Source organism: Battus philenor, unplaced genomic scaffold, assembly GCF_028537555.1.
Source record: "Battus philenor isolate CCGP_79_NKW_IND1 unplaced genomic scaffold, ilBatPhil1.0.hap1 SCAF_5, whole genome shotgun sequence".
Lineage (NCBI taxonomy): Eukaryota > Metazoa > Arthropoda > Insecta > Lepidoptera > Papilionidae > Battus > Battus philenor.
The window spans coordinates 9,162,871-9,179,400 of NW_027181715.1; the positions used below are offsets into that span (position 1 = coordinate 9,162,871).

A 16,530-nucleotide genomic window follows, 5' to 3' on the forward strand; every position below is an offset into this window, starting at 1 on the left:
CTGTTGGACGTGGAGCCCCCATGAGATGTTTAATAGGACCGGTAGAAAGCTGTATGTCTTCCAACAACCGCACTATCTACAGTCAACCTTTAACAAGGTCATCTGTAAGTCGTAGTACGATCGTAATTATGCTAAACCTTCCAATTTTTTTAACGCAGTCTTTTTTACACAATGTTGAAATAACGTAGTTTATCTATTTCTATACTTTTCTATAATATTTTTTATTCCATTTTGTGATCTAGCACAAATCCCAGAATTTTTTTTTAATTATACATGGAGCATGCATTGAAGTTTCGACGTAAAATTAAGTTTTGTGTAGCTGGTTATCAAGAATTATATAAACATCTTGTAACAAAATTTATAACAACAAAAAAAAACAATAAAGACCGCAGAGAACATTCTTCGACCCAACAGTTTGCTAGCCATTTCTGAAGTATCTACTGATGATAGCATTTTGGTCGAGACCGTAATAAATTGCATGCTTTGAATTAATTTTATTCCTAATTCCAATAAAAGTTTTTTTATACATATTATGTACATATTGACTAAAATTTCACTGCATACTATTTTTTTTGTTGAAAAAAATTACATGTTTCTCTTTAATAAATACTTATGTAAAATAAATTTCATTGTTAATTCTTTCACTTTCATATTTTTAAACTCGTTAAACATAGTATTCCCAAATTTACCCTCTGTCACTTGTATGTTCAGATGAATTTTTGCTCGCTTTTTTAAAGAACGTACTCGTATCTATGAAGGAACGTATCTTTTTTGTATAAAGAGTTGAAAGAATTATATAAATTGGAAAAAGCAAAAGGTATCAATGTAGAAAATTGTGTTATTGCAATTGATGGTTACAACGTGCTCTTTTCATGAACACGGCGTGCGGTGGACGGATGCGGTCGCGACGCGACGTTGTTGAGGTTGTTTGTTGTGGTGGTGGCGGCCTACGGGCGAGTGGATCAATTATTGTCGAATTGTTAGGCCCGAGGCACACGGCGGCGTGGCGGTGGCGGTGCGGATCGATGGCGCGGGACGCTCCTCTCCCGCAGGGGCGCGGCGCCCGACTTTCGCCGAGCTATTTATAGCATTCAAGCCGCTGACCTATTTCGCTGCAGCGCCACGGAGAAGGTCACGGATTCAGCCTGCTCTCTGCCGTCTCGGCGCCATTGTCTTTTCAATCATGCTGCAATACTAATTAAACTTGTCGACACTTTGCTGGTCTTTCTACGTTTACAATGCACCATTATCCTTTTGCCATACACAATGATTATTTACAGTGTGTATATTTATTTTAGTCTAGGTTTTTTATTCTACTTTGATTGGTTTAATTAAGAGCATTTAAGTTGATTATATAAGACATCAAGACAATGAACGAGCGAACACGTGTTGACTACACACGGCAATATGCCATATAGTCTACACGTGTTGTGTGTCGTCACACTACATACTTAAAGAAATAGCTGAGTAGTAAGAAATTTGAGTCTAATGAAGAGGTCATGAAGCAAAGGCATACTTTGTTGACCTTGAACCTATTATTTGAAATCTATTATATGTCATAAATATAAAAATTGTAAAAAACGCTGGACTTAATATATTAACCTAAAGGCCGGGAAAAAAGATTTTTATTCAAAAAACCAAATATTATATTTGTACATACTTAGTCTAGTTTATTTATTTAGTACTTTAGTTCGTTTTGTTTTATTTATGCTTGTTTTTTATTCTTGTTTTGTGCCTATTGTGTGGAATAAATATATTATTTAAATATGAAATTATTAGTTTTTTTAATCCATGTAACAACACAACTAATTTTTAATTTTGTGTCATTTAACTATCAATAATAATTTTTATTCTTATATAGAAACCACTTGTTACCATTTATCTCATATCTTGTATGAGGCAATGAAATGAATCCGGTCACGTCTAGGGCCTAATAAGCTCAAAGTGAAATGTGGGTAGCATGTCAATTATTTATGGTATTGGCACTAAAACACTAGGTTATGGCTTACATGTCTCGCATTTTAAATGAGATACAGAACTGAAGTGAATAAAAGCTAGTTTAAAAATAAACTGATTGATTAACTTAATTTATATAATACATCCGAAATCACCTAGTGAATTGTTGTTATTTTATCAATTAATAATATTTGAAACGATATATTCGACTAAGAACTTCAAAAAGTAAATATCGTCTTCTATAGTAATTTTTTATATTGTGACTACACTGATATCGAGAGAGATATACGTATCCGTTGCGGTTAGAGACATGTTATCGTCTCATCATATCTTTTGATATAGAAAGCATCTTTTTACGTATATAAATCTATAACAAAGTGTGATAAATAAGTAATAAGTATAAAACAATAGAAAGCAAAGAAAATAATTAAAAACTTTGCTATTGCTATGCCTCTTGCTATGTTAATTAAATCATGTTTTGGCATTTAAGAAAGTGTAAAATTATTCAGACAACATTGTATCTTCATTTCCAAGCAATCGTAAGTTTTGCGATGTATATCAAATACATTTTCACTGCTGACATTTTATCAGCACGTAACAAAGTTGCACGTAGTTTTGATAGTAATAACGTAATAAATAATACATGTACCGAGTTTATTCTAGACTTCGAGGTAAGGATGTTTGTCCATTTTTTTTGTTATTAATGTACATAAATGTATTTTAATTTATATGTGAATTTATTTTAATTTCCACTAGAGATTTATTTACACTATTTTTCATCGTTTCCTGCAATGGTAAGTTGTCAGGATCGACATTTTTGAAGACCGTAACAGACATGTCACCTAAATGGACATGTTAGCACGCGCACCTGCTCTCGGCCTAATGTGCGTGTTGCGTCACATCGCTACAATTTACGAATAAAGCTGACCCAATTTCAACACTTATTGTGACGTCATGCAAAAAATAACTAAATTTTCGTTGAATCATTTTGCAGATTAAAATTTTGGAAATGTAAATAATACTCATCAATTATCATCATCATTGCTGGATAAAGAATCTCCTGCGTCCAGCATCTTCTAACAACCATGACTCAGTTGTCTGTTTAGTTTGTGATGGACACCCTACGCAGCGCACCTTAAGATTTCAGAGGTCATATATTCTGCACGTTGTGGTTTACCCACTGTCACTTCAATTTGCTATTCCGCTGAGCTATGCCAGATATTCTGGTTCATTTACGGATGCCTACTTTTGATCTCGTAGAGAAGTCCCGAGCATAGTCCCCTCCATACCTTGTTAAGCGACTGCGAGCTTGACAATGAGGCACGCAGTAAGAGATCACGTTTCAGTGCTAGTTCAGTAATTTTAGCTTTGTCTTGTTAACTGTTATGTAATCGCTAGTACAAAATATATATTTATTAATACATATTAACGTATGCTATTGAAAATTACTTCCTTTTTGTTTAATATGAAATAGTATGAGAGTCTTGCCTCTAAATAACCCTGCTGTTTACAGCAAAGGTAATTGTAGTTATAAAACTGGTTATGACTAGAGGAAAACTTTTATTTTGGAAAGGAGTAACAGTAATTTGGGCGCCCCAACTTGTGCTATCAGCGTGCAAATGGCCGACATAGGTAATGTTTACGCTCTCCGTTACTGAATTAATTTCATTTTGAAACCAACGCTCAAGGAGCCGAAGTTCTAAACACGGCCACTTAACGGTTGTTATTAAATACAAGGGAGTTGCTTTTGCCTCCGTACTAAACATTTTTTGACTAAGTAATTCAAAATATTTATAATAATAAATTTGTAGCGGATGCGACAAAATTATTAAATATTTTTTACGGCATAAATAATCAGAAACAATCAATAAAGAAATTTAAGTTTTTAACAAAAAAATTTACCTTCACCGTTCTGCCAACACAAGCTCTAATAAGCTATAAAAGATATTTTCACGTTATTATCAAAAATATTAATTTAGCGGCGAAAATATTTTCCAATCTACGGGGAAAGCGTGTCTACTAGTGCACGTCTTATACTTAAAATGATGTCTTTTAATACTTTAATTAAATTTAAACACAAAAATGAACATGATAAATATAATATAAGTAAAAAAAGGATTTCTCATCCAAAATTTCTGTTTTGTTTTTTTTTTAAAGGTCGTCGGAAGATTAATATCAATTAATGATTCCATTGGAAATCTATGAGAGAAGTCTTTGTCCAACTACAGACTTCGTGCAGCTGCAACGATGATGATGGTTTGTTTTCTGTAGTTCTGACAGCTTGTTATGAAACAATTCTGAAACGTTTTATATCAAAATACATATAATAAAGTACTCACCTTGAAATTCTTTTCTTGCCGTACTAACTGATGTGACGATGTTAGCGACATGCCCCAGGACTGTGGCGAAGAGAAGCAGTCCAAATAGTAACTGCGCAATCACAAACACGTACTCGCCTTTGCTTCGTGGTCGAGGTAAATCGCCTGCACAAATTAAAAAATCTTTTCATTAATAATATCAGACACGAAAATAACGCATAATACACAAAATTTGTTTATGCTTCTGAATTTCTTTTTAAACGAGGAAACCAACAAGTTTCCTCTTTCAAATATTATACCATAATAAAATATTTTATAATATTGAATACAACGCAAATCCTTTACATTTATATATATTTATTCTAAATTCGTAACTTCTGTACCGTTCTTTTATAATATGCCCACATGATAGGTTGAATGCTACAGAATTTATTGAAAACGTGCCTATGTCAGTATTTGAAGGTTTGAGCTTTGGTACTCTAATGTAATATCTTTTGCCGACATATGATGTTTTCATAAAAGAAGCGAAATTCGTCCAATAATAACTTCAATAATAATGATTTGATGAGTTCTTGTTTTATTTTATCACCTCCTAAGAACAACTTGGTCTAAACCAAATAACACACATAGAATTTTACAAGTTCTTAAATTCTATCAACTTATCGAAAGTTAACATTATATAATTAACCACAGCGCTAACAATGAACTAATTTTTTCCTTTACTATTAATGTATAAATCTCGATGAACACTTAAACACAATTGAGAGAATAATGAGATTCTGTTCAAAATGTAAAATAACAGATAATGGTAGAATACGTTAAGGAAAAGTTGAAATTTTCACAACTCGAATTTCAAACATCTTGTAATTTAAGCGACAGGTAAATTATTCCAAGCAGCGATAGCACAGGGCTCTGAGGAATTTATTTCGAAACAGTACAATTCAAATATTTACTTGCAATGGATTCAAGTTGTTAATTGCATTAATAATACATGAATATTTAATATCCGTAGGCATTTGCATTAGAAAATGTTTAAATAAAGAACAGCCACTTTATTGAACTTTCAGACGAATAGTATTAAATCTCTATATTATATTGTGACACATTTTTAAATTGTTATACACAAAACTTAATTGAAGACATATATGTATTATAAAATGCTGAAAGTATTTTAAATTTTAATTTCCTCTACTTACTGTTGTTTTAAAAGAAATCAATTATAATAATTTGACACAGGTAACATTTCAAGGAACTACGACTGTTATTTATAAAAAAAAGAGTCAGTACTAATAAAATCTTTTAAATGCATTTAATAACCACCATACACGTAATATATAAATAAAAACCCTCAAAAAATCTCTATTAAGCATTTTGTTTTGTGACGGATTAAGCAGTAAGCCTTTCAATGAATTTTAAACAAACCCGCAAAAATTTTTACACGTAATTAATCCGAGCGACACACCTGGATTGCGAATAATTTAAAATGGATTTACGTTTTTAAAATTATATATAACAATAAAATGCTTCACCATTTAAAAGATTATAATTTTAATAAAGTCGGCAAATAGCAATAGAAGAACGATTTTTTTCTCTCATTATCTATATTGGTATACAAGTTTATTGAAAGCCTACTATAACTTTTACATAAAATATTTAACAAAACATTACGAAAAAAAAACAATGGAAAAAATCTTAGAATATTTATACCAAAATGTAAAATAAATGACTGGTCGTTAATAAAACCATTTTAAAATTATGTAAGTAAAGGACGCCAAAGGGTACAGAGCAATAGCTACAGAGGGAAGTTTGTTTAGCAATGCCTTTGTCAACCGCTCATAAAGCTCTCAGAATAACACCTAACGTAGATATGAGTTCACATAGCTCGGGTGACCTTTAATGTCCATGACCGCTGGCATTTACGAACTTAGCCTGGATATTGACCCCATTAACGTCCATTACACAATGGTCATTCAACACGCTTTTATATACATTCAGCTTTTCGATAAAGATGTTAGAGTAAAAGCAATATTTAATAAAGCCTACAATTTTTTCTCAAAGCGACAATTTTTTTTCCAAGCTTATTTTTTAAAACCATATGCTTTTATACAAACCTTAAGGTATATAATAATTTTATGAAAGGTAGTTTTATTTTTCTTAAATGGCAATGCTACTCGACCCCGTCACTCTTTTGTGACAACTTCCAGGAAAAGGATTGAGAGTGGTGGGATTGAATCAGCGTTTTGATTACTGAGTCGGGAGCTTGGTCACTCGTTCGATAACTATCGAAGTGATAAGTTGTCTAGTGTAAACTATGCTAGTTGGCTTAAAAGGATATTAAAAGTGGAATAAAAGTATTTACTGTGCTGTGAATTAGAGTTTTTCTGATAAGTAGATCTAAAAAAAAACTTTTGCTTTACATTACTTAAGTAAATAATGCATTTATTATCATGAAGAACATCATTTCTGTAAACAACTACAACTACAGGAGGAATAAAGAACAAGATTTTATATTGCTTACCTTTATAATAGTAAGAAGGCTTCGCCTGTGGTGCAAAAGCGTCAGTTTTGCGGTGCGCCAATGGCCTAAACGATTACGAAGTTCAAACAGTTCCGCACGGACGACTGTTTAATGTTTGCCCACTTTTAAGGCATTTCCGGGACATTTCCGTGCGTCGGGGAGCTCGTTAAGAAGTTCATATAACTTCTCTTTCAACGTTATATAAACCCCATGACCAATTATTGCAATGAATTGAAATATATCTCAAAATATAGAATATATTTAAAATATTTCGAGAAAAAATAACCTAAAGAGAAATCTTTATTAGAAAATGTAGTTAACGTTTATTTAAAAATAATTCAGAATAAACAAAACATCTCTCAAATATTAAGTGACACTTAAATTTGTATATTCTCTTCCATTAATCAACATAAAAAAATTAAATTTGTGTTCATCAACGTAAATTTTCATCAAGAAACTTGAAAACTAACGTGAAAATATTTTAAACTGCCCTTTTCGGCCTCTACCTCTAGCAATCAAATCAATTAAATAAAAATTTAATATATTTCATTAAAATGTATCGATATTATTTTTAATGTCGTATACTTCGAAAACTATTTTAATGTTAGAACAGCGAAATTACATCTTAAGAAATTTAACTGAAAATAACAATAACATGAAGTTAATGTAAGTCATTTAAGGAGTAAACACTTATTTCCACTGATGGTTTATCCTAAATAACCTCTTCTCTTGGAAACCGAGGACGAGTTTCTAGTTTGTAACTTTGTAATATCTTCTACTTTGAGAAACCTTATCTCTTGAAAGCAATTTGCGTGCGCCACATAATCCATTACTGTTTATTACAAAATACCCAAGTTACTCTGTTAATATCGATTCTATTTGAAGAGAATATTCCAAATTCGATTAACGTAATACGACTCTTTAGAGCAATATAATGTAAACTTATAAAATTTCTTCATGGACCATAAAAACTAACATTAAAGATTTAAATATCGATGTCTATATTATTCACATTTTAATACGACATAAAGCAGTTTTTTTCCTCAGTTTGTATGCTATAAGTATCATCATCATTATTTCAACCGTAAGACTTTAACTCCTGGATTTGGGCCTCCTCCTTAGATTTCCAGTTGGACCAGTTGAAAGCGGCCTGCATCTTACGTCTTTCAATTACCTTATGCTATGCTAGAATATGCTTTTGTGGACGTCTTATGCTATGCTTGAATATGCTTTTGTGGACATCTTATGCTATGCTTGAATATGCTTTTGTGGGCGTCTTATGCTATGCTTGAATATGCTTTTGTGGACATCTTATGCTATGCTTGAAAGTCCGTGCTATTCTCTTCAGAACCTTAGGGCCCCAGAGACCACTTGTTCGATTTTCACTTAAGAATTTATCGATTTTAATGCTTTATAATTTATCGATTTTATAGACAGTAGTAAAATTATAGTTATTTTATAAAATAATCGCTCGTAATTCCCATCATTAATAATATCCATCGTTCCTTACCCATAATTTCCGTTGTATAAACAAACTATTTCGTACGTGTGAGGTGTCAATTCATTGGATCGTAACATTATAATTGGACTGCGATATAAAAGCCCGTCGAAGCGATAAACGAATAATATGCAAGGCTTTGTTTAACGTAACATCGCACAGATTGTCTTTGCCCCGGCAACACGCGCTGTAAATTAATATCGAGAGGTAGAATTCAGTTTACTCCGGTTTATGTTGCATCAAAGACATCTTACGTGACGCTTTTAAATCTATTGTAGCGTATGTTGTTGATGTGTATTGTATATAATGCTGAATTATACGGAAAAATGTATACGTATAATTTTTATATACACTACTCGAATATTTTCTTTAAACTTTTGCTACTTTGCCAAATGTTGATGTTCATGCAATGAAATACAATTCACTAAATTTTTCAAAATATATACGGGATTTATCGAAAAATATGATAAAAATAAACGAAACCACAACTAATTTAAAGTACATGACATTTATTACAATTTAATACAAGCGAGAGCACATCAAACTGTAATTTAAACATAACTCATTTTGGTAAGCAATAAACGATATTAGATGTGGAAACTCGCACAATGGGATGAAAGAGGGCGTCGGAAGACAGATCGCCTCTCAAGCGATGACGGCGACGGAGGGGTCGGCAAACACATCCATTCTCGCCACACTACATTATAATATAGAATATATCAACTTTCATATACGCTAAGTACTTAAATAAAGTATAGCAAATATTCTTGTCTATATTTTTTTACATGTCGTAATTAAGATAAATAAACCGTTCCTATCGTCAATACAAGAATAAAAACAATTGAGCCATCATCATAGTAATTTTATCCTTAGGACATCCTTGGCTGGATATCGGCGTACCGCATAGGTTTCCAAGTGTACCTGTTTTAAACCGGTTGCAACCTATATCTAGCTGATAAAAATAAAATGTAAGAACAAAATAAATAAATAAAAAAAATGTACCTAGCCACCTTAGATTAAGAGAAAGAAAGAAGGTATAAAAGAGCAAAACGAAAGATATTATGAAGGACGAAAGTAAAGAATGGAAGATATTGTGAGCCGTGAAAGAGAGTGATTAATAAAGAAAATACTGAAAAAAATTTTGAATTATAAAGTCCCTGATCCCAATAAGTTAGGGGTACGAGAGGCCCCCATAGCAGGGGCCATTAAAAAAAAACCTATATCCAGCGTCTTCCGACGAACTCAGAATTATCGTCTGTCCACTATGTGGGTACTAAGCTGTGCTTGCCGTTCTGTGGTGTTCACTCCATAAACTAAATGCCTCGGTGGCCATCAATTCAACGCGCTATATGGTCTACCCACTGTCAATTCAACTTGTTATCAAGGTTATTTTGATTCATATACGGATCTCCTCATTTCTGATTCGACCTCGTTAAGAAATACTGAACACAGACCTCTTGCTGTCTCGTTGAGCAACGTGGACTTGGCCATTGAGGCCCAAAATGATGGACCACGTTTTACGTTGTAAACAAAAATAAAACAATTAGAGTAATAACATTTTTAATCTAATTCTCAATTTAGTAATAAAGGATCTTTTCATTAGATATTTATGCATCAATATATAAATTATTGATATTAACTGTTAATGTCATGCTAGCAGTAATATAGTATACATATCGTTGTATACACAAATTCAATACGAATATATTAACTATTATTTCTTAACTTCCATCACACGTAATTTAACATGTGTCACCGTATGGATCCCATTAATGTTAATTACAGTTCTTACGTTTGGCAAGCTTGGTATCTAAAGCTATCGCCAATAAAGAGTCTGTAACACGTTTTTGTCACGCTCATAAAGGATATTACCATTACGTGAGTGACTTACATACCGTAATGTTAACAAATAATTATTTATTTAATTATTTATTAATATTTAATTAATAAATTAATCCATTAAATATTTAAGATCAGCATGCCTAGCTGAACAGGCGAGGTTATACATCAAATTAACTAAATAATTATTTCATTTCTACATAATAGTAAATCATAGTCACTACATTTTATTTTTAAAAGTGCATACGTCTGACGTAATCGTATCAGCTGCCGATAGATACACACTTGCATGGCATGGGCTTCCCTCAAGATCGCCACAATGACAGGTCTTGTCCTGCCCCCCCTCCAGCGACTTTGTGCGACCTTAACTTAATTGTCACCCACACGCTACTCGAGAACCTGTCGGCCACAACGGCCGACGGTTGTACGAGCGATGTGTCCCACCCAATGCCACTTCAGACGTGCTATTATTTGAGCTACGTCGGTGACCTTCGTTCTTCTGCGGATTTACTAATTTCTGATTCCACCTCACAGCAAAAATCCAAGCACAGCCCACCCAATTGCTCTCTAGATGAACTTATTATAAGGCCTATCGTAAGCGATTACGTTTCGGATACGTAAATCATCACCAGCAACACTGGATAAAGACCTTCGTCTTCATGTGTTTTGGTGTTTTTACATAAAATCATACTAATTAAAACCACATAAATATGAACTCAAGCGTATACTTCTAAGAAAGTACAAAAAAAAGAATATTGTTCAAAGTTCATAGCTATACAAGGAAAATCGATCAACCTCGAGGGCTCTGCACGGCTCGTTTCACGAAATAATACCACATTGGAAACATTTCAAAACATTAACTAGAATATTCTAACACAGAGAAGCTTAATGCCTTTGGTTAATATTAAATTATCAATTCCGTATGCGCTATTATTAAGATGTGATGTGTATCAGTCAGATATATATTACACATACGAGACATTAGGAAAGATTATTGTTTCAATTAGAGACCAAATATCGTAACATTGAAAAGAAAACATATTTCAAATTTAATTACAAGGTAGCAAGCAGTTCCTACGGCATAATGACACATCATTGATAATTGAGAATTTACCGTACAGCTTTCTCTCATGCTCATACGCCCAAGTCGACTTTTCTATTTATTCAAATACTTTTAAAAGCATCTTGTAAGTAATTCATTCGCTATTCTGTTTTTAAAACGTCATTGCAACGTCAAAGTATAAATTTAATAAATAGTTGTTGGACTGACATCTGAAGCTATTAAATTGGGGGAAAACATATAAAATTATTAAACAGATAACAATAAAAAAATATTTAAAAAATTTTATATCTTCTACTTGCAACTGTGCCATTATTAATATCGTATTCGGTATTAATTTTTCTTTCGGTACTATAAAACTATGTGAAGTAATTAAAATATAAGACCAGTGCATAAACTGCTTCGTATAAAATATACAAACACAGTGCGTTAACAATACAATGAATTAAAAACTGCGTACAAGCGTTTTATTAAATGATACTCAAAATTCGTTGAGCTTGTAGCGAGCGCAGGTAAAAAGCTGGCGAAACAGACCTAACGACAAAGAAACGGGGCATGCCGTGGGAAGGATTTTACGCGAACTGGAACCTAACATTAAATAAATTAATAATTAAAAATTAAGTCAAATAATAACTAAAATTAGAATCGATTATATTGTAATACATAAGGAATTAAATTCAAGCTTCATTTTTTATATAAAATCTTCTATTAATATTCAAACATTATGTGGACAATTAATCATTTATAAAAACAAAAATATCATGTATCGCGGAAATAAATATATCATGATAGGGCGTGCAAATTGCACAATATGTCGAGAGCACGCACGCCCCGCGCCATAAAGAGTATTTCTTTAATTAAATCGACGTTTAATTAAGTACGTGATGTAATGCAAACATTTAAACATTCATTAACGTGAAGTAATATGTGAACGAGTTAAGCGACACCATTAGCAACAGATAAAGTTTCACTTAGGAAGAGATTTCTTGAAAACTCGTTAGGCAACATGCAGCTTCTTATTTCTGTTTATAGAAATTTTGCTTCTTATTTCTTTCATATACAGGATGAATGGATATATATGTGAAATTTTTAAAGTTAAATATTTCCAATGAACATGCATAATCACAGACGATGATTTAAAAAATGTACAGGCTTCGGTTGATTCTATTAATAATTTATTTCACATAACTGTAGTACAAAAACATAGAGTTACCTTTTTATTTAAGCGATGTTCATGAACAGGCATTAGTTGTGAGAACAACATAAATTAATTTAGAGAAACAAACATCGACTAAATTTTATGAATTCTTTATCACAAAATTACACAACGTTTAATATGTACAAGGACTAAGTGCAAAAGCCGTCATATTTTACGGTGTATATTTTTATAATTAAAAACAGTTAGAGTTATTATAACCTAAAAAGTATAATGGGCAGTTAATACTCAAGACAACTTCTTGCAGGCAACATAACGTGAAACAGGAAGAACACGTAGCTGGTAGTCAATATCAAAAATAAAAATACAAATACATGCTTACACTCACCTTATATTAAGCATACACAAGCATACAATATTCATAAATATTAAAAATAAATATCTTATAATAAATGCAACATAAATGCCGTTTAATTACGTGAATAATATTAAAATTGTACTTAAAAAATAAAATATGTAAAACCAGATAAAGCATAAAACTATTAGACTAACTTATTTTAGTAATATAAGTGAAATTTCCTTCAATTATCTTTATTCCATTTATTTACGAATAATAAATTCTTCAGTTAATAGTAGAAAAAGTACAGCGATTACCTAATTGTTCATATATTTTACTAAAACCGTAGGCCGCATTTTTGTTTTTCAACAGGCACATACTCTGTATTTATAGCCATTTATCGATTTATCATCTTTATTTCCGCCTTGAACCTCTACTGCTGAATACAAGCCTCCGCCATAGATTTCCAATAAGACTGGTTGGAAGCTCCCTGCATCCAGCGTCTTCCAATGAGTGAATCCTAAACTGCACTTGCCTGTCCGTGATCTTTACTCCGTAATCTCAAGACCCCGACCACCATTTGTTCTGCGGCCTGTCCACTGCCCTTTCTTTTGCTAATCTCCTGAGCTGTAAGTTTCTTTCGTCCGTCTACGTATCTCCTCCTCATTCCTGATTCGATCTCGTAGATAAAGCCCGAGTTTAGCCGTCTTCATAGCTCGTCGAGTGGCTGTGATCATATCAGTAAGAACAGAAGTAAGAAGCCACAGTTCGGTGCCGTAAATCATCTCTGCGGACCTTCGTCTTTAAGCATTAAATAATATTGGACGAGAAGATGATTAATGAATCATTCCGAGTACTTTTGTAAATATTGAAAATTTATATGTAATATTTTAATAACATAAATCACTCAAACACTACTTCCTATACAATATTTCGTATACAATCTTAGTTATAGTTTGTACAGAAAGCCTAGACTACTTGAGAAGCGAAATGAGCGAGTCGACAGTGTCTGTCGATAAAGAGGCACCATCACGGCTACTTGACAGCGATAAAGCTTATTTCAAGGATCTCAAAGAAATATTTTACGTTCTTCTAAATTTCATTTGCATAATGGAAGCTTATAAAATCTTTTACTCCTTCAAAAGTCTAATCTTTTCTCTCCCCCTTTGCATTTGTTATTCTCTGGCTATCTAATAGAAACGTTTTATCAAACCATTTATTTATATAAGAGAATTAATTTTTTTAACACGCGTTTATCTAATATCAAATTTAATTATAAACTTTGAATTGTTTCAGTGACGTTCATAGTAAAGATTTGATTATATACAAGTGAATTAATGGTGAGCGATTTAGGTACATAAATTTATCATCGTAACATTTATATGTTTGAATTTTGATGAATATGTTACAATATAATGAAACGGTGACACGCAATCTATGCGGTTATCAAGTTTAACGGCAGCTTCAGGCTGGCGCTAACGAGACATCCTCGAGGAAATAATGGCAATTTTCACGAGTACACAATTTTCAGGTCGAATGAAAGGCGCATGATATACGGATTACAATTTTATACCTCTCCGTGTGATTATTAACATGATGAGTTTTTATTCATGCCCGCTTTATTCATAAGGGATTAAGCACGGTAGTGGTTTCCTTTAGAACCTCACTAGATGTAAAATGTGGCCCTCAAAATTATGTACAGCTATTTAATAGAATGGTTTTACAAAAAATATATTTTGTTTTAAATATTACTAACGAAATTTCGTCTATGAAAAGTAATTATAAAACAATAATAATGTAATTAGGAAATATAAATTTAAACACTCAGAAATTATGAAGATTATTATGATGATAAATATGTTTCTTTAGTTAGTTAAGTGTCTTAGAGTTTTACTTTTGTATTGGAATAATAATAACACTCTTATGAAAGCTAATTCCTCATTTCGCTATAAAATTACTTTTCAACATAATTCGCTTGAAATGCTTCACTGCTAAACCCGCGCTTTAAAACTGACATAAACTAAAATGAGTTCTTAGTCTAATTCATTATGTAACGGTAGGAGTCCTCGAGGACAAAACCCTAAATTGTTAATATTTGGACACGCATGTTTATAGTAACCCTGAATACATAACAAGCAAACACGTGTTTACTGGCAACGGCCGAAATTATTAATAAAGGTTTACGAGAAATAGAACAAAACATACTTACCTATGGTGGTGAGCGCCAATGTACACCAGTAATAACTCTGAAGATATTGCTTCACCACGTCAGCCGTCTCCGTGTCATGGTACACCCAGTTTTTACTACCGAACCCATTATTTTTATATATTATATGGTACAAGCACCCGTTCCAATGAAATATCACTAACAAATAATGAATTAAACTGGTCGATCTAAATAGATTAGGATAATTCGTGTGACGTTCTGTGCGATCCATAAACGCCCAAAAACGATATATCTTTACTAGTCGGAATGAACGGAGTATGGAATTGAACCCGATAGACAAGTATAAAAAGTCCAGCGGTAATAAGCACAAGCAGTCGATGTAAAAGGTGGTAGAGTTCATGTAATGGGCTCGTAACTTCGCCGCGTCCGTTTGTAACACTCCGTCTTCTAGGTAACCGGTTCGAAAATGAAACAAAATGTCCGCGAGGTAAAGGAAATCCGAAAAATAATCTAAACAGAACCACACTATTAACGTTTCACCTGAAACAAAGAAAACATTTATAAATTTGTAGCTCTATCTAACCACATAGTAATCAATGACAGTTTTAAATTGACGTTTCTAAATAAAAGTTTTATTATATATACGATAAGGTTTATTTCTGACAGGTTTATAAAGAACGATCTGATTATACTCGCGAGCTTTTGCATTGGAAGTGTATATAAACAGTGAATGTAGTTGCTTTTAGCCAGACGTTTAACTCAGAAAAGCTATTTAGATGAATAATTTAATTCTTAGCGAAACAAGTAGTGGAGATCTATACGCTGAGTGCACTAAGCCGTTGCATCCCGAACGTTACTGCTAATCTTGGTTGCTGTCTTAAATGAAAACGTCTTTTCATAAGAAATCGAATGAAAATTAAGTTTTTATCCTCTGAAAATATTCTTTCAAGGTCGTCTATTAAATACATGGAATTCCTTTACTTTAAATTTATGACGTTATTTTAAATCGTCTACGCGGTTAATAGACTCTTTATTGCTATTTTCTTAGATCTAGTAGATCGAATTGTAAATAACCGAGTTGACAAAAGAACACATAATATATATATATATAAATACATAATACTTTTCTTTTCCCAAAAAGAACCATGCAATTACCGTGTTTTGTGTTGCCTGTCATTTTTAATTTATTTAGTCTCTTCTAACAATGTATGATTTTTGTAATAAATCTATCTACATACACTGATTACAAAAATCACACGAACATATCATATTATTATATGTAATTACTGTGTTGACAGTTGAAAAAGACTCGTGAAAATATTATGACTCAAGACAGACGCCACACGTCGCTGGTGAAAGTTTTTATTTGTAAACCGTTTTTTGTTGTTAATAATGATATTGTTATTATTATTTTATCGGCTTCTTAAACAAATTACCCTTAAAATTTCATTCTTCATGACAAGATCAAAGGACACACCATCATAAATTTTATCTGTCAAATTATTAAATGTATTAATTTTTCTTACCACTTATATTATTATTTATTTATTACAAAATTTCTTAGTGCGTTTAACATCTTTTCAAGTAATTTAATATCATTTAACCAAAAATTATTTTTTCAAAACATGTAAACTATTTAAATCGTGCTAAAAGCTTTTTTGAATGTATCGTTGTTTGAGTA

General features: G+C 32.2%; 1 protein-coding gene across 1 annotated transcript in view; it reads right to left on the minus strand.

Moving 5' to 3' along the window:
* The window catches only part of LOC137929736 (cyclic nucleotide-gated channel alpha-3), a 45,633-nt gene that overhangs the window by 13,049 nt on the left and 16,054 nt on the right, over positions 1 to 16,530 (minus strand). Inside the window, exons 4-5 of the mRNA XM_068772808.1 lie at positions 14,892 to 15,389; positions 4,296 to 4,439 (exon numbers count right to left, since the gene is read on the minus strand). Of these exons, the coding sequence (XP_068628909.1) occupies positions 4,296 to 4,439; positions 14,892 to 15,389 (642 nt within the window). The remainder of the gene's footprint in view (positions 1 to 4,295; positions 4,440 to 14,891; positions 15,390 to 16,530) is intronic.